Genomic DNA, 24,219 nt, shown 5'->3' with positions numbered 1-24,219 from the left:
CCCAGAGCCGTAATGAAAGAAGTCCGGAGCCAAGTGGCGGCTTCTGGGCAGCGAAGCGCAACAAATTGTTGCCGACGGTGGAGAATAGAGAGAGAAAGACCGTCGGTTGATTGATCCATGGCTTTCAGACTCGATATTTGGCCGATGGCCAAGTTGTCAAGCGGACACCACGGGGCGTATGCGCAATACCATTTAATTGCCACAGATAAGCATTGAACTTGCCTTTCTTCTGGCCAAGATTGCCCCGATAGCCGCTATAATTAAGGCCATGTGCCTGTTGCATCAATTACTAGTATATATATACAGTAATCGATTTCAAATGGGCTTTGGGGGACAATAAAAAGGGGATTATGAGAGGAGATTGCTATGAGATTAAGGTGACATATCTGAGAATTAAGTCTACTATTTCGTTAAGTAATTATAGGAGAATACGATGGCTTTAAAATGAATGCTTAATGACTTAAATTAGACTTCAAAAATCTTAATGATTTTCTTGTCGAAAATTTATGGTTTTTATAATTTTTGCAAAATTTTCCATCCATTCGCCACGCTGCCCAACTTCCATTTGCGCGTTATAATTTGAAATTTGTGCGTGGATAATTTAATAACTTTTTGTCTGCCAGTCCGCGTCTTTCCCATTACTCCAGTCTGCCATACCATTCCTCGCATTGCTATTTTCTATTTTATTCTTTGGCCAATTTGTCGCGACGCTTTGCCAATGGCTGGGCAGGCCAAATAAAACCCAGCAGACCCTAGATAAAAACTGTGTCGTTGGCTTTTTATTGAAATTACGCCCAGCGACGTGCGAAGTGTATAGCTAGCTTTTCTCTCTCTGTACTCTCTGCGCCCGCCGCTGCTGGCAGTGCAATTAACACTTGTTGACAAGTTCACTGGGCCATGCCACGCTGTCCCTTTCCTACTTAACTTACTTAACTTATTTAGCTTATTGCGCGAACCGCCCACGCTCTTTGGCGAACAACAACAGCTGCCATGATTTTGTGGCATTAAATTTTGATTTATATTCGGTCATTAATTAGCAGCCAGTAGCAGTTTCCAGTTTTTTTTTTGGTCACCCTCTTTCAGCTTCTGTAAGTGAAAAGCAAAATTAATTAAGCATTGCTCATACGCCGCGTGGCCCGCTCGTTTGGCGATTGCTAAGGCAATTAAGTGACCCCCAATGATGCAGTGGGGCATCATCCGCTACTGCGTTTGTCACCAGTCCTCCATGGAGAGTAATAATAATTTACTATCTCTCAGTTTGCCTTTTGGCTGACGTCACAGTTTGGTTTTGTTTCTCTTTTAATTATGCGACCCATCGCTGATTTTTTGTTCATTAATGCTGCGCACATATGAAGTACATGAAATGTACACTGAAAACAATAATCAAGGACTAAATAAAGTTAAATTTTTAAAAGTATTTTATGATAATATGAGGCCAGGTCACATTTACTACATAAAAGATTAAAGAACTACAACTTTTATTACTTAAATCCAAATTGCTACTTCCCTAGCCACCTCTCTTTCTTTCTCTCTATATTCACGCCATTTGTGGGATCCCATAATCCACCACATGGTGAAATCAGCTCCACAATTAGCAACGAATTTCGTACCGAGCGATCAACAACGGCGACCAACGAAGATCGGCGTGGATCGACGAACGACGAAGTCGACGCCGAGCAAAAGCGCGCCTCTTTATTTTGAATTAAATTCATTAACAGTTTATGCTTAGAAGTTTGTTGTCTCGCATCGCTCGTCGTTGTTCGATAGTTCAGTTTCTGCTAGCGGTTTTTTTTGCTGTTGTTAGTCGTGCGTACGCGGGAAGCAGTTAAAATCCGAAGGGAAAATGTGAATCAGTCAAAGGGTTCAACATCATTAGCGATGTCCCCAAGTGTCGTCAATTAAGTTCGATCCAACCAATGGTGGCGGCTATGCGTCCATTAATTGAAATCCCAGTGCTGAATTAGGCCAAATAGAGCGGAAGCACCATGATGGCAGTGTACGATGTGGGCGGAGGTGATGGAGCCGTCAGCGCGGATTCATTTGTGGTGAACTGCGATTTCGAGGACGAGGGAATTGGCGGTAAGCCATTGCAGGGATTTCAAATTGAAAAGGGAGTGTCTTGATAACTGATTACTGTGATCTAAAAAATATATCGCTGACTTTGCTAAGATTAAAGTGAACATACCTACTCTTTAATGCCAATTTTATTTTAGATTCTTGTCATTGAAAATCTGCAGAAAGTAGACCAACTTTTCAATACCATTTGAAGGACAATTTCAGTGCAATTTAACATTGCTGGCTGAGCCGAATGTGAAAAGATGTCAATTTGATTAAGAATTTGTAATCCAATTTTGAATATTTTCTAAATTGCGACGCAGTTTCCGCTTGTCTCGCCCATCAAACTTTTAATGCAGTCGCTGCCCGTATATCAACAAAATGTTGCGAAAAATAAATAAAAGGCCAAAAAAATATTAAAAGCAAATATGTAGCAAAAGTTCTAAAGCCAAAAAGCATATTTCGTTGGCTGGCCTAGAGCTGACCGCAGCGCAAACATGAATTTGGCATAAACATTTCGGCTTACCCTGTAGAAACAAAGGAAATGAAGTTTACCAGAATAGAAATTGGATACTATAGTATTATATATTCCCAGGGTACTCCCCATTCGAAGCCCCTACCTTCGCCCATTTCCTTACTCATTAGCTTTCCAGTCATGAAGCTTTTTCCTGCGGTCTTGTCTATCGTGGGACTTTCGTTATTATTTTCATTCGCTTGCAAACCGCAATGACCACCCCTATGAAAAGCATATTTAAATCGATGATATATGCAGTAAACTTTGGAATAAAACGCACACTTGCCGAGACATGTAATGATTAATTAGACAATTTCGGTACATTTGCATTATTTTCGTCTGTTTGGCACTCTTCGCTTTGCTTTTGGCCTGCAAAGATAGAACACACAATGTTTTCATGCTCAACTTATCTAAAAATAAGCATTAGAACTTGAGCCAAAAACGAAAAGTGTTTTAAAGGCTTATTTAGCGGCTGAAGAGAGAATAGATAGGGAAAATAAATGGAAATGCGCCAAGCGACGACTCAACGACCTTGAAATTTGCGTTGGGCCTTCTACGTTGTGCGTTTGCCCAAGACGCCTGAACTACAAATTGGGAATTAAGAACAATAAGCAACCGTAATGGTTGGAATAAAAATCTCCGCCCTGATGTGCCATAAATCCCTTGAGATGTGTCTTTCATCACCGCCGAAGCGATCTGTGCTCATCATGGAGTCCTCTTTAGTCTCTTCTGATTGACATTCTGCAGAGATCGAACGAACATCTACGAACATATATCCAGATCCGTTGTGCGAATGGCCTGATGAGTTCTTCCGCTGGCCTTATTACTGCCCCCTAGTTCCTAGCCACTGTTTATGGAGAGTTGTTTATAGCCACCCAGCTGCCGGTCTTGTTGTTTTTTAACCAAACAAATCGATTGCCATGCTGCCACAAAGCATAATTTAGTGCAAATATTGTTTACAGTTGGTGTCATTAAGGGCCTGTGGAAAACGCATTGAATGGCCCGCTCATCTGTTTTCAATTTCATTTAGAGGAAGTGTTCATTTTGGTTACGCATGTTGGTGCCTCTTCCGGCTTGTAAGGCGTACATAAAAGCTAATTAAAGTGACAAATGATACTTAAAAAAAGGAGAACTTTGCAGCAGCAAGAGGTTTCTATCAGTGATGTTGGAGAAACTGATGGGAGATAACTCTGAATGGGCTTGGCCATCTTTCCATCACTAATTTCCTTTCATAAATTCTTACAAATTACCAATAAAAGCTTTTAGCCGTTGGAATGTTCCATCCTTTTTCAAAATTGATCCCCATGCATACTTGAAATACTTTTAATAACACATTTAGCATAAATATGTCGAGTAATTCGCACAAACTAGCTGGCAGGCACTTGACTCTCGCCCACTGAAAGTGCTTCTGTCTCGCTGTTAAAACAGTTTGCTGTTAAATTGCAATTAAAGCAATGTCTATTTCCCTTCCAACCCCATGGAAACCCTTTCCCCTGTATCTGGAAATGAAAAAAAACATAAAGCAGATACAAAGCTTCATTTTCCAGTCGAGGCGAGGCAAGGCGATACGAGTCAAGTGAAGTAAAGTGATTTTGGGGTTTTTTTTCGCTTCTCCTAAACGCAGCTAATTGAAATGCCAGCTTGCCAGTTTCGACTGGCTGTTGTTCGTTTTAATTACGCGCATTTTCATTGGACATGTTTTTGTGGGTCGCCATGGGTTAAGACAGGTTGCTGCCTGAGTTGAGTTTTCCAAAATCCGAAATCCGCAAACAAGGCGAGAGCAACACAGCAGCTGCCTAATGCCAAATAAGATATTTCGGAATTTCAACTATTTTCCATCGCCCAGTGCAGGTAACTCCGTCCCACAGTCCACAGTCCGTCCGCTCAGTGTCACACTGAGCCCACTGTGCACAGCATCACATTCGCAGTCGCATTCACATTCACATTGCCATCGCCATCGCCATCGCCTCGACACATGTCGGGTTTTGGCGAACTGAAACCCAAACTGAAATCCCAACCCAAACCGTCATTATGAGCTCGGCTGACCGAATGCGAACCCTGGACACTGACACCAGATCTTTGTGCGTTGATGTTGATTGATCTTGTATGGGGGAGAGTTTTCCACCAGGTGGATGAGTATGTTGAATGCTGCACAAGGTGCAAATAAAGCAGCCAGCGAAACTAGCAAGCACTTTCTTTTACTTTGTATTTAATTTGGTTAGTTTAAATTAACATTTTTCAAAGTGACGTGTTTTTTGGTAAGGTAGCAGAAGGGGATACTTTGGGTAGTTAGATTGAAAGCTTAAGAATGCAGTTTTGTTGGAAACTCAACAACAATCTCAACGAGATATGACACTCCAAATTCCTAACATTTTTGGCTTCGCTATGGAATAGCAAGAATTGGGAGTTTGTCTGAAATTGTCCTTATACCCCTTCTCATCTAGAAAGAACACAGATGTAATACAAACCTATTTAAATATATATACCAATAAATTGTGAAAACTGTGCCTGGGAAAATCCACGTGCCCACAGCGAAAGAGAGAAAAAACCTGACAGGACCAACATTTTCTGAATGAAATCACCCGCTGCTGAGTTTTTCCGAGACTCATAAAAATCAAAGTGCAGCTTGGGCTGGGAAATGGGATCGGGAACGGGAAAGCATAGATCCCGGCCATATAACTACTGAGGTGGTCGGTTTCTCAGCCATAAAATTGACCCAACGCCATAAGGGGTCCTGCTAGCCAAGGGAGATCTGTCGACAACTTGTTGCGATTTGCCAGGGACAAAAGACAGGGCCGTGAGAAAATTCTTTGCTGAAATCGGGGGAAAATCCGCGACAGGACTGTGAACTGGCCAATTTGCTCGGCCTTGCAATTAATTGGTCGTAGCTAATGTCGCTTAATCGCCTAATTGCCATGAGAAATGTCCCCGGCACTTTGTCTTCTCTCGAACGTCGTGTGCCAGACTTGTTCGAGTCGCGTGTGTCATTGAGATATTTCCAAGTCGAGGCGGAGGATTGCCATCAGGTGAGGCTGAAGCTCCCTCATTAATAATTATTAAATATGTTCTAGGAACACGCTGCAATGGGGAAAGGCCAAAGAAATGTCTACTTTATGCTATATGTACTATATACCTTATTTGGTTTTATCAAAAATGTCAATCGAAATGATGAAAGCCACAAGTTTTGCTATAATTTATGCTTTGATTTGCTAAAACGTCGATAATTTCATGCGAATCTGGTTTCGTTAGCTTACATTTTCAGTGGTCTGCTCATTCGTAAACATTGCAAAATCATTCAAAGCGGTCAAAAGCGAACGTTTACGTTTTAGCCACTTTGCAACGGCTGTCTTCGACCAATTTGTTAATTCATTTACAGCATTGGTTAGTTTCCTGAAACAGCGAGATCGCCTTGATAGAGGAGGAAGAGCAGATATTACTATATTAGTACCAATCTTTATCATGTCCCCATGACTAGATAATTCACTTTCTTTACTTAAGCAAATAACCCGGGGTAATGATCTTGATGACAACTCCGGAAGGCGACTCCTCGACTTACAAACTCCGCTCAATGGTTTCGCCGCCAGCAAACTTGTGCAAACATTGACAACTTTGTATGCGGGGCTTTGGCCATAAATTTATGCGGTAACATAAAACCGTCAACCGTTGATTATGGACACACATCGGATATGTATGTATGAGCACCAGACTCTGGGTTTGGCCACAGCTTCGATTTGGAATCGGGCAATCGTGGCGCGTGGCTTGTAAGGAAATCGAGCAGAGTTATGGGCAACCACACGGGCTGGCTGGCTGGCTGTCTGATCGATCGTAGCGGCGGTTACTGAACTCCCTCCCCTCCATACATCAAAAGTTACCTTTCCCACTACAGTATTAAGGCTTGTCAAGGCCAATTTGTTGGCTAAAAAATTGGCCACGCATCCTCTCTAATTGACAGCCCCCCGAAGAGAGAAGCGATCCGGTAATTGATGATGATGGCCCGCCTCTAACCCACGGCGTTATATTAGCTGGTGACGAGGGGCGTGGCCCGACTTACACCTTCATATATATTATATATATCGAGTGCGGACTGCTTTCCCTTTTGCCAATGGAATTATGCAAAAAGAAAATCTACTGCTATTGCGGTTTTTTCTTGGCCACATCTTCTTTGCGGCACGAAGCAGCAATTACTCATGTAATTTTTTGTCCGGGAGGCAAGTGGATCCACTGCTGGGTGAATCACGGTTAGCTCATCATCATCGTTAGTTCATCTCCAACGACAGCTAGATTTTCATCTGCTGCTGCTGATGAGCAAGACTTTCGCCAGTCGAGGGTTACGTAAGCCAAGGGATTTCTTTTGGGTTACAATTTGATAATAAATTGCACTTTCGATTTCTCGCTCGGTACTTGAGTTTGATTATTTCTGATTATCATTATTTTTTATCCTTACAGAATCTCTTCGTTCTGGCGTGGATCAAACTGAACTCCAGGAGCTGATTAATGGGCAAACCGCGAGCGGATGTCCAACCCCGCCGATGGCGCGGGACTCGAAGCGCTCGTCCATCGGCAGTGAGTTGCCATGTGAGACGGAGGCCAAGCTCAAGAAGTGTGAGCTCCAGAACGGTATTATTCCCCAGCAGGAGGCGCACGGACCCCAGTCGGAGTCGTCCCCCCTTCCACTGATAAAGCCACAGGAGCCGCAGGTCGAGGTAAGCTTTCTTTTTCTCTTTCTTTACCGTTCTAAGAAACTAAGTAATAAATAGAATAATTTCCATGTTATTGATAAACAGCCGAGCTCCCTGCCTTTGCCCAATGAAGTTGACACGTCGATCAGCTCGATGACGCTGCTGGCCAAGCCCCGCGCCGCCATTGCCGATCAGTATCCCGCCCTGAAGCCGTTTGCGGAGACCGGAGAGCTGGACTGCAGCCGGCTGGCCAAGTTCTTCCAGAACAACCAGTTCGAGCGCAGGAATGAGCAACGCAAGATCCTGGGACTCGCCGTGATGGTCCAGTTCATGTCCCAAGAGGTGAGTTCCGAAGTAGCGAGTAGTGAATATATAGATAGGGATCAGTGAGAGGGATTTGCCGGGTAAATAGGCGCCAGGGATTTGTACCAGCGCAGCCCTTTGAGGGCAAATCGAATGGCAACTCGGACAGATACACCATCCCTTTGTGAATGTGAATGCCAGGGACATGTGCGGGATCGCCTCGGAGCGGGATCACCTGCTCTAATAATTCCCGAATTGTGTTTCCCATGCGCACATGCAGCCGGCATTGTTTGAGAAATTTTAGAAATTTGCCTTAATCTATGCTTAAAGTTGAGCTAATTTTGTTTAATTGTGTCAGTGCCGGCTAAGCCGAGCCCCTGAAAACCGAGCCCGGACTTTGGGTGCACTTTTTGTGTTTGCACTAATTAAAAACTGCACCGAAAATGCCGAACAAAAGTTTGGAAAAATCGCCAGCCCTAGACCAAACCCCGTTCCCTGCTCTTTACTGTTCCGCAGCCTTTGTGCGAAAGCCTTTCTCCGGTGAAAAATGAAAGGGTGTGAGGCGATGGCACATTCAAGTTGGTCCGCGGACCAGCTCAGCCATTCAATTAATTGTTTGCCATTTTCGGTGTAAAGGATTCGGTTGGAACAAAAAGGGTATTCTCGCGGGCACACGTGTGAGTTTTGGCGAGTTCTCAGCTTGAAAAGTGTGCTAAAGGATGCGGAAAACGGGAGAAGTCTTTTTTGTTAAGGTATACTTTTATGGTACCTGCTATCAGGCAGGCGGAACTCACTTAAATGACAATAACAAGGCAATAAAAATCCGCGACAAACGCGGAGGACATTATTTTAACATTTGCATATATCGAAGAGCCTTCCCAGACATCATCTAGGTACATCATAAATCGATTTATGATGATGTTTGTCTGCTGACTTCTCAACCACAATTGCCTTAGGTAGAATTTGCCAGACTCCGATTTGTCTGAACTTGTCGGGACACAGCAGTTTGTGCAGATATTTCCCCAAGCCTTGGCATGTCACCCAAAATGTCGACAATTGCGTAAATCCATTGTCTTCGGGCCAAAACACATGCACAATGCTGGCAGGATAATGGAAACAATTGCCAGGACCAGGAGGCTGCTGAAAAATCAACTGATTTAGCCCGGTCTTATGCAAGCTGAAAGTGACACAATACTCTACTCGGCACCCAGATGAAACGATAATTCCATGTGCCATCAGCTGGTGCCATTGTATTGATGTCATTTGCGTTGGCCATTTGCGAAGAATTCCCTTCTGTCCTCCTTTTTTTTTTTTTTTGAAAGGAAAGTCATTAATGTGGAGAAAAATTCCGGAATCCCTTAAGCTGTTGTCGGAATTTCTGCAGCCTGAGCTGGGGGAATTTGCAGGAAGTTGCAAAGCAGGAAAGAAAGAACTCAAATCGTTTAATTCTCCAACTGGGGATTACCTAAAGGTGGTAAAAAAGTGCAAAGGATGTTCCTTGCATCGTGTTTAAGAATCAAATCAAATGTCTGTTGGTTTTCCCAAAGCCCTTTGATTATTTTTCTTTCTTAATTATAAAAAACAAACACAGGGGAAAAGAATAAATTACTTAAGCCTTTTCCACAGAACTATTGGCGCTTGCACATGTTCGCATGCAATTTGCATATTTGTCCAGGGTTTTGGTATTTGTTTAAGACACGTTTCGAAAAAACAAGCCCAGTGTTATTAGGGGGAATTACGGGAGAGAGCATGCCACAATATTTGGCTAACTTGCTGGACGCGGCTACCCGTTAGGCCGCAAATGCAAACATGCGGAGGACTGAGGATTTGTTTGCCTGGGCGGAAAATTCGAGGAACGAGGCAATCGCGCAATGTTTTCCCACTAAAAGCCTAAACTGATGTTGCAACATAAATATTTATTTAGATATGATCCAGCGAGATTTCACAATTTGGTGTGAAAACCGAGGAAGAGCAACCGGCAAGGTAGGGACAAGGACAGGCAGGCTCGTGTCCATTTTTATTAGGTTTTTACAGTGCGCTATTAAACGCGAAGGACAATCGCCGTTGCTTTAAATCCATAAATTACAAAGTGCGCAACATGAGATTGCCTCGATTGCTGGCAAAAGGATTAAATCCAGTCGAGCCACTTTCACGGCGGCAAGTCACTAATTTCAACACTTTAATTGCGAACTCGTCCTTGTCAGGTAAATGCCTCTGTCGCCGACTCGTCATCCACTGCCTGATTTGACTGTCATCCAGAAACGTCGCCCATCGAGACTTCGAGATTGTCACTGGCTGAGACAGAGACTTCGCCGGAGACAGCGACATGATGGCTATTAATTTGCTGGACAAGAGCGGCGACAGCAGGCGTGGATCAGGCCATTTGCAATTGCCATTCATCCGATGGTCGGCCACTCTTAATTTGGGGATTGCATTTGGTAAGGCGACTGTCGGCTGCTGCAATCGATCGGGACAATTTAAAACCAGTTAAATATTAGTTTGGAAGGCATTAACCTTTGTGATGATGATTGCCTCAACAATATGGGAGAAACTCTATTTGAACTGTGACTACTTCTATCTATTTTTTTTAGCTAATTTGTTAGTTCAAGTATGAACTAATCTCCTATGCAAATGGCAATTTGTAATAGCCAGATCAAATTTGGGACAACCTCTTGAGATCACGTTTCGCTAGCCTCTTTCGAGATCCTTTTAAGGCGCTCTGGCACTTCGATACGCATCCACCCAAAGTGTTGCAGAGAAGGTGCGCGCCATTACGACGGAATTGAAGTGCCTTCAGGCCGCCCCAAAAACGAAAAATTGTTTTCCCTCCGGCTTCAGCTGGCGGACGCGCGTGACCAATGCTCCGAAGGGTTGATCCCAAACCACATGAAGTTGGCCAGCGATCGCTTAAGCCGCTGGGTGGATCCGGCCTGGAAATCTTTCGCTAGCCAGGGCGTGGCCCACCAAAGGGCTACACCCACATTGCATGGTTTAGTTTTTTCTCCTTGCGCGGGAGCAACAATCCCGAACCCTTCTTCACCCTTTTTCCCAGCATGTTTTTAGAAACGTATTTTTACTTGCTCCGTCTGCCTGAAATCCGTAGTAAACATTTTCTCGCCATATCCGGAGAGTTTCGCTTTGATCCCTTGCTACCTGTGGAAGTCCTCCTCCGCTGTCCATTTCTCTGCTCTCTTCCTACCTGCCGGTGCTGGGCAAGTATAAAAGCAGATGGATGGCCGAAATTGCCATCAGTGTACTTCAAGTATTCGTGTTCAACACACAGCTCTGTGCTTAAAAGACGTTAGCAAAATGTTTGAGAATTTCGTGTTCACCAACGAGAATCTGTCGGCCCAGACCATGGACCTGGACATCGATCTAATCAGTTGGACGGTGCCCAGCACTCCAACCAAGTTTATGGATAACTTCAACTTCTCCCAGGGCTTCGAACAGCAACAGGTATGAATCTGAGTGAATCTAAGAAAATTCTGATATGTACTTCAGGAGTTGTACAAATTTATTGTTCGAGACTTTTCCAACAACGACCTTTGGCCATGTTACGAACCTCTCGAACGAGACCCTCGAGCCATTGTCTGCCAGTGGAAATTCCCTGGCTTACAGAGACATTGTTTCCGCGACATTGCACTCAACAATTTGCCTTTGTACGACTTCCGTGCAAAACTCTTGAAATCGAGAGGGAAATTTCATTTTAATTACCCAAAGAGGCTACCTGCTTCGATGCGGATTTTATAGATGGATTTATAGCGACTTTAACCCTGAATGTTTGTTTCTTTTCGGGATTACAGCTGGATGCATTTGCCTGCAAGGAGACCAAAGAGCAATACGCCCTGACCAAGGGAACGCTGGAGGAGACGATTGCGCTGCTGCAGCAGGCACAAAAGGATTGCGATCACCTTCGTGAGGATCTACATGCCAAGGACGTGGAGTGGGCGCAGCGGCAGCAGGAACTGGATCATCTGCATCGTACTGAACTGAAGCAAGGTTGGTATTCTGTTTGGATTGCCCATTGATATCATCATCTTAGATAACATCGGACGAGCATTAGCTAACAAATTGCATTTTATTTTGCAGCTGAGGAGAAGGCAATCAAGGTGCAAATGCTTGCCAAGGAAAGGTTCTGCGAACTAGAGTCCCAACTGCTGGCCAAGGATGAGGAGAGCAAACAGGCGCAGCAGGCCTACCACCTGGAGGTATCCCATAAACTCAACCTGAAGCAGGAGCATCTGAACGCGGCCGAACAGAAGATTCAAGAGCTGCAGGATCGCCTGCAAAAACTTGAGGCTCAGGAACAGGAGAACCGCGAGAAGCAAATTCGCAAGGAAAGCACCCACGCCGCCCGTCTATCCGAGGCCATTAACCGCGAGCAGGAGCTGACCGGTCAAGTAAAGAGCCTCATCAAGGAGCTAAGTACTCTCAAGGCCAACAAGGAACACAACGAGCGCGATCTTAGGGATCGACTGGCGCTGTCGCAGGACGAGATCTCCGTGCTACGCACATCCTCACAGCGTCGGAGTCCTTGCATCAGTCTACCGGACACTGCCTCCGCCGAACTCAGCCGGTTGACCAGCGAGGCTGAAAGTTTACGTTGCGTTCTGGAGCTCAAACAGGCTGAGATCTCCTCCCTCAGTAAGGCCAAAGCGGATCTCATCCTTGAGAGCGAGGAGCGCCTTAAGCTGGCCAACCGCGTGGCCCTACTAGAAGCCCAGAACGAGATGCTGCGCACCGAATTGGAAGCCAAGACCGAAAGGGAGAAGTAAGTAGCGATTTCCTTACCCCCAAATCTGTAAAAAAAATTCCCTCTTCTTAAATTGAACCAAAACTAATCTGAAATTACTCTTTTCAGGGACATACAGCTGAAGATGGAGGAACTTCAGAAGGCCTACAAGTACGAAAACATCAAGCGCACGCGACTTACCTACGACAAGGAGGAGCTGCAGTACCACCTTAAGCAGAGATCCGTGCAACTTCAAGCTGCTGAGGCGAAGTTGCTAGATCGTTCCTCGTTATCCCATGAAAACAGCCTGGTTCGCAGTGGCTTGGAGATTTCCGTGACCACCTCCTCACCCACTTCCCCGGTAATGAAGGGAATGATTGAACGGAATGATTCAGTCAGCTGGACGTTGGAAATAGACGATGAGTCTTTCAAGGGTAATACATCAAAGATTGTGCGCCGAGCGGGTTCCCTGCGAAGCAGCAATGAGCGTTGCCCCATCCAGCGACGACAGACTTTGGGAAGCAATGGTCATTCCAACGGATTGACCACAAATGGAGGCTCTGCCCACGCTCATCCTAATCCCCTTAGCCAGAGCATGTCGGCTACTGCCCTGCTTAGGAGTAGTAGTAATTCCGGTGAGCCAGAGGGTCGTCCTTTATCCCGGACTCGTTCCCATTCGATGTGCATCAAAGCATCGGCCTCCACCTCAGCAGTTTGCGAGTCTCAAAGACAGAGGCAGCAGGACGAGTTGGCCCTGGCCGACTGGTCCCAGGACATTCCCCTGTGCTCCAGTTCACCACAAGCGCCAGTTGGAGAGATGCGTCCGCGCAGTTCCACCATGAAGCTTATGTCCAGCGAGGCCAAGAAGTTTCATGAAATCCAGGAGTCAGCTGGAGAGGCTATGGTTTCCGGTGCCAACTCTGAGGACGAGAGCTGCTCAGCTTCATCCGAGGACATGATGCGCAGCTCCTCTGCCTCCAGCACCGCTTCGGGTGGATCTTTGTCCAAGAGACCGAAGCAACCACCATCCCGCATGTCCATCGAAGAAGCGCTGCCCTGCACGCCCATGGAAGTCAGTTGGTCGGAGGACGCCGCCGATGCCAACGGACTGGCATGACATGCTGCCTACGAGGAGCAGATCGACCAGATCGCCGAGGCAGCCGAAGAGGCTTACGAGAGCGAGGACATTGAGGAGGATCAGGATGAGTTGATCGTTGGCGAGGAGCAACCAGAGCACAGCGACAGCGATGATAGCTTCTAAAGCGCTAAAACCAATTTGTAAAACAAAATAATAAGGAATTAGAAGTCGGCACTTGCGACGCAGATCAAAGTCATAGTCGGAAGCATAGCTTGGCGTTTTCACATGTATGGACCTGTGCAAAGATGATGAAGATTTACTAAATATATAATGATAATTCGTACGTTCTTAACTGAAAATGTTTGTGTAAATATTTGCATTTAGCAGTATGGTAGCTCATAGAAGGCGCTCATGATATACATGTAATAATCTAAAATTTAGTGGAGCACAGCAAGCGGAGCCGTCACAGCAACTTTGGGGGAATTGAAAAAAATAATAGAGAAAGTACGTTTTTTAAACTGGCGCAAGAGGAGGATCGCAGCCACACACAAAGCTAAACAAAGTTTAGAGCGTATAAAGCTACGTATTTAAAACAGTTTCAAACTAAACATAAAACAGAAAAAAGTAATGAGTAGCATATAAATACGTAGATGAAGCAGTATGAATATTTGCATAAAACCAACATATTACTATAACACACACTATAAGTATTTGTATGATTAGCGATATTTATATTGTATTCTAACCGCAACTCGCAATCGCTGATATCGTACATGTTACTCGATCTAATCCAGATACTTACCTCCCTTGAGCTCAAACAACAATACAAACCACTCACTCGATGTCCTTAATTCAAAACTTAATGCCCGCTATTTGTGGTACGGGGAGGTATCCGTCCCCTGCCACGTCTATATATATATATATTATAATGTACCAATTAGAATATCAGAGGTATGAAGCTGCATCGCCGAACGAGCTAAGCTTTAATTATGTGTTTTATATACGTGTATTTATTATTTAGTCTTTAATGCCTTGTAAAAGCGTCAAAAAAAATTCAAAAATTTCAATAAATTAGTTTGTACTAAATGAGTTGTAAATTAGTTTTAGCCTAACTACATTAGTTTACGTTACGTTTTTATTTTGTTATCATTGAATTGTGTCCGAAATATGCGAGTTTTATATGTATAGGTTCAGGATACGCTAACTTTGTAACACGCAGCATTGTCATTATCTTTTAAGTATGTTATTTTTATTGTGTGAGAAAAAAAGTCCCGGCACTCATCAAGATAAATATTCTATAAGAGATGGTGCAAAAATCATCAGCAAATGAGTTGCAACAGAAAATAAGTGGAATGGTACAGTTAAAAAATCCCTATAAATATTTTTTGCTAAATGATTTCAAAAACCCTTAAATAAATAAGTAATTGTTTCAAAAATGAATGAGCTGTTTCTTTTTTTAAGTTATTGGGAATAACAGATAATGAAAATGTGCACACCATTTCGAATCCTCATCAATAGTATAAAATAAAACCGATTTTTGTATTATTTTTTAGTATGGTGTAATTTTAATATCCACATTATTCATGAGTGATCATTTTGGGCGATTATTTTATACATCAAGAGAGATAACAAGTTTTGTAGTTTCTTTTCTTGGATTAGTTCGAGGAATGAAATTCATTACATGCGCGACTACAAACTGTAGGCTTACAACTAGGCAATAAAACTAGAATAGCGACATACATTATAGATAGAGCATAAAAGATATATTTGGTAAGTTGGGACGTCTAGTGCCGTCTAGCTCTCAAGGAATGTCGGGACTAATCTGTATGGTGCACAAAGCGTTAAGTGTGATGGTTTGGGCCTCTCATCTTTTTATCCTTACAACTGCCCAGAATCGCAGCGACTATAGACTAAATTTTGGACCACAGTCTACAGCGCTGCAAGACAGCAGTTAATCAGATTCAATCCGATCCGCTCCAATCCGACCTGTTGAGTTATCTCTTTTAGCTGTGCGTAACTGGGATGGGACGAGCGATTCCTTGCAGCTTAACAACGTAAATTCATTCACTAAGTATGCTAACTAGGTGTCGATGTGTTCCGTGGCTCCACGTGGTGCATAGAACCCGAGTATTGGATGATGGTGAGAGGGTGATGATCGTGTAAATAGTTGTGCTATGCCACATCCACAACTCCTATGCTAACCGCTTCCTAGTTAAACAGACGCTTCAGTATGCTCTGGATGGTTTTCAAGGACTGATCCTCGATTAGGAAGGTGCGATGGTTGCCCTCCACAGTGTGAACTTCAACGGGCTTTGTGCAGACCTACGAATAAAACAGAATCATTAGTATGTGATAGTAATATTTTATGTGTTGGCAACAAACCTCTTTCAGGCGATAGTCCTCGTCCAGCTTGGCAGAGTTATCTGTAGGTTTGACCAAGGTTACGTTCGTCTTAAGCTTCAATGTGGGCACGTATCCATCGGCCAGCACCAGTTTCTTGTAGAACAGAGTGGCGGCTTTCTTGATCTGTAAGTTGGCATAACGAAACCGTTTAGTAAAAGGTATCCTATCTGTATATAAGTTTTGACGCTCTTACCGTTTCAGCAGGCTGGGTGATCTCATTGCTCATCAACTCAGCAAATCTCTCGAGTTTCTCTTCCCATGTGGGGATCACTAGTAGCAGTCGCACCAGCTGCAATAAAATAATACGGAATATTAGATTTTAAGTTACAACTAAGACGACTATTTCATTAAAAATATTCCAAATGTTGCCTATTATTTATAAAATCCTGCACACTTACCGCTTTGTAATCAATGTTGGCCAGAACGATTCCAAAGTAGGCCAAACCGTAGCTCTGGTTGTCGTTATCAGCGTTGCTGCCGTCCGTGTAACGTTTCTTGAAGCTGCTCGTGTACCAGTTGACGTAGGTCGGGGCTCCGTCCAACATTATCACGTTGGCAACCTCGTTGGTTTCCTCCAGAATACCGGCCATCACGTACGTGAGCAGGCAGCCGAAGGAGTATCCGGCGAGCTTGTACGGACCCTTTGGCTGGACGGTGCGCAGTTGATTAATAAAGAACTTTGCCGCTGATTCCAGGGAATCATAGGGCACGGCTTCTGTGAACTGCAGTCCATAGGCGGGCACTTCCAATCGCTTGGCCAGCGGCTCCAAGGCAGAGGCGAAGCCCTCGATGGGGGAAATGAAGAAGATGGGGGTCTGTTTGCTATTCGCCGGTGCCTTTGTCTCCAGTGGTAAAATTGCATCGGTGGGAATGAGAGACGTGGTAAACACCACCTGGGTGCCATCACCCATCGGACTGGCCGTGCGCGAGGATCCACCAGAGGAGATGTTTACCTCTGTGGCTCCAGCTGCGCCGGCGGGAGCAGCTGCGACTGGTTTGGCTTCAGCTCCACCATCCATAGCCTTGAGGGCTCCAAATGTGAGCTGGCGTATTTCCTGGGCGGATAAAACAATATCGAAGTTTCGCTCCAATGTCTGCTTAATCTCTGCGCTCATCAGCGAGTCCATTCCAAGATCAGCAAGCGAAGCTCCGTCTTGGATATTCTTAGTATCCCTTAGACCAAGGATGTTGGCGATGGTGGCGATCAGGCTGACTCCAGCAGACTGATCCGACTTGCGTTTCTCGGCCACCACCATGGAGGCGACCACGGGATGGGGCTGCTGCAAGAACAGGTCAATGGTTTGTAGGCACGAGGGCATTCTCTGGGGGAGGGTTCCTCCAATAACAGTATCGTTGTCACCTAAGTTTTCAAGAACCAAACCGGTGTCTCCGATGGCGCCCCATTGGATGGCGGTACCCGGGAATCCGCTAATCTGTCGCTGCTCGCAAATTCGCTCCATCGCAGAGTTAGCCAATCCATAGTTGGTCTGACCAATGTTGCCACGACCGCAGGAAACACTAGAGAAGCAGATGAAGTAGTCCAGCTCTGTGCAGATGGTTCGAGAGTATTGATCCAGGTACTTGGTGGCAGTAACCTTGGGATCCGCCACTGTTTTGAAGTCCTTAGCGGTCTGATCCTCTATTAAAGCATCTCGAAGGACAGCTGCCAGGTTAAAGACGCCTCCCACCAAAGCCAGTTTGTTACTGTTCTCCAGCAGCTTCTTTGCTCCAGCGGCGGTGGTCACATCACTTGTATCGATCACCACCTTGACGCCACGTTCCTGCCAGCGACGGATCATCAGTCCTTGATAACCGGTCTTAACTCCCGAACGGGAGGTGAGCACAATGTAGCGTGCTCCTCGCGTCACCAACCAGTTGGTTAGTTCCAGGCCGAAACCTCCAAGGCCTCCGACCAGAATGTAGCTCTTCTCCGGGTGCATGTAGGTGCGCGGAATTGCGTTTATCAAGCGCGCCTTTGGCTGCAGCGCCTTTTTGCCCGCCTCCTCCTCACGCACCTTGATCACGACCTTGCCAATGTGCTTGCCAGAGGCCATGAAACGGAAGGCTTGCTCCACCTGTTGGTCGTTAAACACAGAAGTGGGAAGGGGTACCACGGCTCCGGTCTTGATGCCCTCCGCCACCAGGGACACAACCTGGTTTTGCATTTCCTCCTCGCCTTCCATTACACTGTCGAGCAGGATACCATGGAAAGAGGTGTTCTTGAGGAACACGGACATTCCGAGTGGACTGTTATTGCTCAAATCGAATTTTCCGATTTCCAGGAAGCGACCATTAAGACCCAAACAGCGGATCGAAGCCTGCAGTTTCTCCTCGGAGAGCGAGTTAAGTACGAGGTCCACACCGCGTCCCTTGGTCTCACGCAGTACCAGCTGCTCAAAGGAGGTGTCTCGGGAGTTGCCAATATTGCGTTCTTGCAGCTTAGGGAATCGTTTCAGCAGGAACTCGCGCTTCTCCTTGCTGCCCACAGTGGTGAATACGGTCAATCCATGAGCAAGAGCCACAGAGATCGCCGCCTGACCAACTCCTCCAGAACCAGCATGAATAAGTATCTTCTCACCCTTCTTCATCTGTCCTCGAACAACCAAAGCGTAGTAAACGGTAGAGTACACACATGGAACGGTAGAGGCCTCTTCCATGGTCCACTTCTCGGGAATCTGCCACATCATGCGTTTGCTGGCCACACAGGTGGTAGCCAGGGATTTGGCCGGCACCATGGCCATTACACGACGGCCCTGAGAGTCGCGACCAGCAAACTCCAAGCCCAGCACACAATCCTGCTCAGCCAAATCTCCGGGCAAAGCATCGGCAGCCAGTTTGCCTGAGGTCAACATGACATCACGGAAGTTAATGGGAGCATAGTAAACCGTGCAAGTTTCCAGATTTTTGTCACCAGTTGCAGCGGTATCAGCCTGGGCAGCCTCGATCCACTTGAGCGAAGCCAGATCACCCTTGACCAAGGCGTTGACATAAGCGTGTTCCACTTGAAGTGTAGCCTGCTGGGTCTCCAATTTAAGGTGACGGAAAGTGCCCCAGGCACCGTTCTTCAGTACGTTCGAGATGAGGTCCTTCTCCAACTGCTGTCGGTAAAGTGCCGAGGTAAGGGAGAACTTTTCAGCCTTGGCATCTTGGACGAACACCAGGCGGGCCAGTTTGCCTCCATTTTCGTTCTTGATACAGGTCATCAGACCCACTGCACCAAAAAGTTCCTCTCCTTGACAAACCACGTATACATACTGTTCCTCTGTGGTAGCAGTAGCCAGAGCGGTCTTTAAATCATCCACCCAGTTAAAGTTCTGTTCCGTGGCTACAACCACTACAGACTTACGGGTCTTCAGATCCACAGCCTTTCGGGCAAGAACCAGGACACGGGTTGCTCCCAGACTCTGTTCCTGAACGGCAACGAAACCGAACTTGGTCAACAGAGCACGACCAGTTTTGGTATACGTGGCCAGCGTCTCCTCAAGGATCAAGAAGCCATTCTCACGGATGCTGGCAATGGAGTTTTCTAAGGTTTTGGTGTCCGGGCGGGAAAGAACATCAATGCCAAAGACAAAATGACAGTTCTGCTCTACCGGTTCCTTCAACACGTCCTTGGACACCACGCGTACACCAGAATCGCCGAGAGCGGCGGTAATGGTCTCCTCATTGTTGTTTGAAGTGACCACAGCAACATCACCAGTAAGCACAGGTTCACCCTCGATAATCTGCAGAAGACGATTAGCAACCAGCACATCTGGGTTGCGTCCATTGGCCAACTCTACACCCTTTAGCTTGACAGCTCCGCTTGAGTTCTCAATAATCACTTGAATGGCCACATCCAAAGCGTGCAGACGAGCCTTCTCAGAGTTCTCATGCAGATCGGTGGTGTTGTTGTTGGGCACAAACTGATAGCGCTCCAATGTGGGAGGGGCCTGTGTGCCAGGACGACGCTGGGCGAGATTAGCTTTCAACCCGCGCAATTCCACGCCTCCACTCTTGATGACATTGATATCACTGTACCATTGCACAGGAATTCCTGTCTCTAGCTGCTGTTCCTTGGTGAGGGCATTCAGCAACTCTAAGTGCTTAGCGGGATTAATCACCGCTCGCTCAATGCGAGTGGGCAGGTACAACTCACGGAGGTTCTTGCTCAGGATACTAAACTGGAGCATAGTGTCCATGAAGCTGATCCAGTTGTCCACCCATTGAAGCTGCCCAGTGGAAGCCACTGTGTCAGAGCGAACAATGCCGCGGAAAATGCCAGCGTAGTCGTAGCCGCGCAAACGCAGCTCCTTGTACACATCGTTGGTGACTAGCTCCTTGGCGGCAGCGCTTGGAGTCTGCGCCTCTAGAGGAAGTTCCTCATTGTCGATAGATTCGGGAATAGTAATCTTTCCGGATACCGCCAAACTTCCGCTCTCACATATCTCAAAGGCGCCTGTGCCATCAAAGAAATTGATGCCGAACTTCACCACTGCGTTCTTGTTCAGGATAGTGGCGCGGTGGAACACCAGGTTCTCCATGACCACTGGGGTCTTGTGGAACTCACTGCCACGCATCTTGGCGAAGGTTTGCCAAGCAAGAGTCATGTAACCGGTGGCCGGGAACAGGATCCTTCCGTCGATGGTGTGTCCAGCCAAGAAGGCATCATCCTCCTTAGACAGATCAACTTCTACAATGGTCTCTCCTGAAGAAGTTTCCTTGCCGAACTTGGCCACCAGCCACTTTTGGGTATGGTCCCATCCCACCTTGGAGTTCAACATGGGGGTTCCACGACCCACAGGGTAGCTAATGGGACGCACCAGATTCAGCACCTGTGGTTGTGCACCTGCGGCAAAGAGTTTGCCCACATTGGTTAGGAAGAACTCCACGTTGTTCTCGTGGCCGCGCTTCACCAAACTTAGGTTAGTAGCATCAGGACCCAGAGCGCGCTTGAGGATGGCTTGCAGCAAGCCATGGGGAGCAATTTCCACAGAAATGGCGTTCTTGGGGACGTGCTGGAGAGCCTCGTGGAAGAGTACCGGCGAGAGCAGATTGTTGACATGGTACGCGGCCGAAGACTGCTTTGCCACGGGCGTGTTCCAGGCGGATTCCGGGATGCTGGTACTAATCCAGCGAGGGGTGCGGTTCTTAGCGTTAGGAATAATTTTCTCAAGGCTCTTACGTAGCTTGGGTCCAGCCTCAGCGATGTACTTGCTGTGGAAAGCGTATCCGGAGGAGTTAACTGCCTTAGCAAAGACTCCCTCCGCATTCAGTTTGGCGACCAGAGCCTCGATAGAGGCCTCCGGGCCAGAAATGGTGCAGTTGTCCACGCTGTTATGGCACACAGGGAAGCAATCGCTGGGCACACGGCCGTGCGCGTCCTCCCAGCTCAATCCCACGGCGGCCATCTTGCCCTTGGCCAGCTGAGTGTCCAAAATGCTCTTTCCTCGCCAGTAGGCTGCTAGCACAGTCTGTTCCGGGGTGAAGCAGCCATCGGCGTAGGCACATCCAAGCTCTCCCACGGAATGTCCTACAATTCCATCGGGGTGAATGCCCAGAGAGCTTAGCAGATCCGTCAGAGCCACCTGCATGGCAGCAATGGAGATGAACGAGTTCAGAATATTTTCGAAGCTCTTGTCCGTGGAACGAGTGAGGACATCGATTAGGTCCACTCCTTCGGGCTTGAGAACATCGGCGCAACGCTGAATGCTCTTGGCGAAGGCCTCAATCTGCATAAGATCCTTGGCCATGCTGGCCCACTGGCTACCCATGCCGGAGTAGATGTACCAAACGGGGCGCTTCTCATCAGTGGACTCGATCACCTCCCGCTGGTGGGTGCCCTTGCTGCTAACCACTCCGTAACCGCGGAAGAAGTGGTTAGGAATTGCCTTTGAGTGGATATCGTTGATCAGTTGCAGGTACTCATCATCATCCGCATTGTTGGCTGCCGACTCCAGCAGCTGCTCCACAGCCTCAAAGGTGCGGCCAGAGGCGAGAACCACTTTTGGTGCTCCATCCTTGGGAGTAAGTGCCTTGGGCTTCGGGTTCGACTTCAAGATAACGTGGGCATTGGCACCACCAAAACCAAAGGAGTTAAGGCCAATAATGCCACCATTCCAGGGAAGGTTCTTGTCAACGACCTTAAGGCGACCGTCAACAAGTCCATAAAGATCTGGGTTGGGCTTGTTGTAGTGTAAGTTGCCGGGAATAACGCCCTCCTCCATGGCAATCAAGATCTTGGCAACTGAGCAGACACCGGAGGCGGGCTCCGAGTGACCCATGTTAGACTTGACCGAGCCAATCAACAGGGGGCTAGTACGGTTCTTGCAGAAAAAGTCCGTTATGGAGTTAACCTCCTGGGGATCACCCACCTTGGTACCAGTACCGTGGGCTTCTACGTAAACCACATCAGCAGGGTTCAGGCCAATCTCCTCGTAAGTCTCGCGGATCAGGCGATTCTGCATCTTGCCAATGGGGTAGGTTATGCCCTGCTCCTTGAAACCATCAGTATTAGTGCGCACATTGAGAATGGAGGCATACACACGCCTGGCGGCTGAAGTACGCTGCAGAAGCAGCACCACACAACCATCGGACCGGACGTATCCGTTGCCAGATTCATCAAAGGCCTTGCAGCTGCCATCCGGGCTCAACATGTTCAGGCGCTTGAACTGCAGCGACATGGTGGGCTTTAAGATCAGTCCAGCTCCGGCGACCAGGGCGTTGTCGACCTTACCCTCACGCATATCGGAGAAGGCTTGTTCCAAGGCGTACAAAGAACTGGAGCAAGCGGTGTCAATGCTGTAACTGGGTCCCTTGAAATCGAAGGTGAACGAGATGCGATTGGCAAACATAGCACGGGCACATCCCGTCAAGCCATAGCCGTTCACTCGGTCGGCATCGCTGCACCAGTGCTGCTCTGTTTCCGAGTTGGACACACCGATGTACACACCGGTACGGGATCCGCGCAGATCACTGGGGTTTAAACCAGCATCGATGATCGCCTCGTGGGTCAACTCGAGCAGCATACGCAGGAGTGGGTCCATACACTCTGCCTGCTTCTGGTGCACACCGAAAAATTGCTGATCGAAGTTCTCCAGATCGCTCTCCTTGATCTTTCCGATCCTGTCGGGCAGTCCATAAAGACCTGTAAGTGAGTAAAATTATTGTTTAGAAAGTTATATATAATTTTAATCGTACATCGTTTTATCTGCGTTCCAAATCTGATAGAATTCGCAGGCTTGGAAAATCAAAAAAAAAATTTGGACTCAATCGTACCTCGCTCCCAGCGACGGGGATCGTCGTTGACCATGTCAACGCCATCGAAAAGGTTCTGCTTGAATTCCTCGATCGTAGAGCTCTCTGGCAGACGACCAGAGAACCCGGTGATGGCGATCTCATCGTTGAGGTGTTGCTGGCGCGGCACGTAGTGACCACCACCCAGGTCCAATTGGGGGGCGGCATGCTGTGCAGGTTCAGCGGTGATTACTTCCTCAGCGAATCGGGCGGGCATCTTGTCGGGTTGAAAATGGGAATTGGAGTTTGAGTTGAAGTGGGAGGTTAGGTGTTCCTGTCTATCGTTGGGTGCAGAGTGCGGTGTGGACGAGGAGGTGCTCGGTGTTAGCTGCGCGTCTGGATCCTGAAAGGCGTCAGGTTGCTGCGAATTTTGCTGCTGCTTGTTGCGTCTGCGACGTCGACGGCGGTTGGCGCGAGCGCTCTTTCCGTTGTTTTGGGTGCTGGGAGAATGATGGGGCTGATGGGTGCTGCAATTGTTGGGCTTAAAAGCAACAGGATGCGGCTGGTCCACGGCTTGCAACAGGTTTAGTTGTAGGGGCTGTAATAGGTAAAAGGTGGACAGGAAAAGCTTGTTAAATATATTTTATAATATTAAATATTTTAAAGTCTCAACCACCGGGAGCGGAGATAGGAAAAGCAATAAAAACATTTTATATTATATTTGCTTATTGTTTACTTCTTCTATAAACTTATTTGTCAGCCTCCGCTGTTAAGTTAACATAAGCCAAAAGCTCACTGCCACCCACACTAGCAGAGCTTTCGCTCTCTGGAGCGGGATGCCGGGTAAACTTAGTTTTTTTGTTTAAATGTTCAGCTGGTGGAAAGTTGGTATAGAAATTGCAAATCAGGTGATGCCGTGCCGGCGGAGCTTTAACCGCGCATATGCCGGCGCACGGCATTTTTTGTTATGGGCGGCTTTCTGCTTTGAAGCAGCGGAGTGAAACCCCGTTAACAGCAACTTGTGGCAGCAAAGTTAACAGTGCAACACCATTTGTGTTAACATAGGCTACACTCTCATGTACGTATACAAAGCCAACAAGCAAGCTGCTTTCTTATTCGCCGAGAAACTCGTACGATGTGCGAAATCGAATGATTCAACAAAAGAAGGGAAATGAAAAAATGAGCAGAGTTGGCGGCGCAGTGACGAAGTCGGTTAATGCTGAAATTTAGGGAACCCGAA

The 24,219-nt window shown here is 46.9% G+C and overlaps 2 protein-coding genes across 2 annotated transcripts in view; one reads left to right on the top strand and one right to left on the bottom strand.

Moving 5' to 3' along the window:
* The window catches only part of LOC108110542, a 74,644-nt gene extending 59,843 nt beyond the window's left edge, over positions 1 to 14,801 (top strand). The window contains 5 exon segments of the mRNA XM_017219624.2: positions 7,016 to 7,272; positions 7,327 to 7,590; positions 11,355 to 11,550; positions 11,641 to 12,322; positions 12,413 to 14,801. Coding sequence (XP_017075113.2) covers positions 7,016 to 7,272; positions 7,327 to 7,590; positions 11,355 to 11,550; positions 11,641 to 12,322; positions 12,413 to 13,400 — 2,387 coding nt within the window. The 3' untranslated portion in view covers positions 13,401 to 14,801.
* Positions 14,802 to 14,903: 102 nt separating this feature from the next.
* Positions 14,904 to 23,573, bottom strand: LOC108110541 (fatty acid synthase). The gene is made up of 5 exons (XM_017219623.2): positions 23,022 to 23,573; positions 16,163 to 22,890; positions 15,958 to 16,053; positions 15,744 to 15,887; positions 14,904 to 15,683 (listed from the first exon to the last, which is right to left on the bottom strand). Exons 1-5 carry the CDS (start codon positions 23,254 to 23,256, stop codon positions 15,570 to 15,572), a joined length of 7,317 nt encoding a protein of 2,438 aa, XP_017075112.2. The 5' UTR covers positions 23,257 to 23,573; the 3' UTR covers positions 14,904 to 15,569.
* Between the last annotated feature and the right edge of the window lie 646 nt (positions 23,574 to 24,219).

Source organism: Drosophila eugracilis, unplaced genomic scaffold, assembly GCF_018153835.1.
Source record: "Drosophila eugracilis isolate 14026-0451.02 unplaced genomic scaffold, ASM1815383v1 contig_2152, whole genome shotgun sequence".
Classification (NCBI taxonomy): domain Eukaryota; kingdom Metazoa; phylum Arthropoda; class Insecta; order Diptera; family Drosophilidae; genus Drosophila; species Drosophila eugracilis.
Note: the sequence above shows the minus strand (reverse complement) of the source record. Positions and strands in the feature narration are given on the sequence as shown.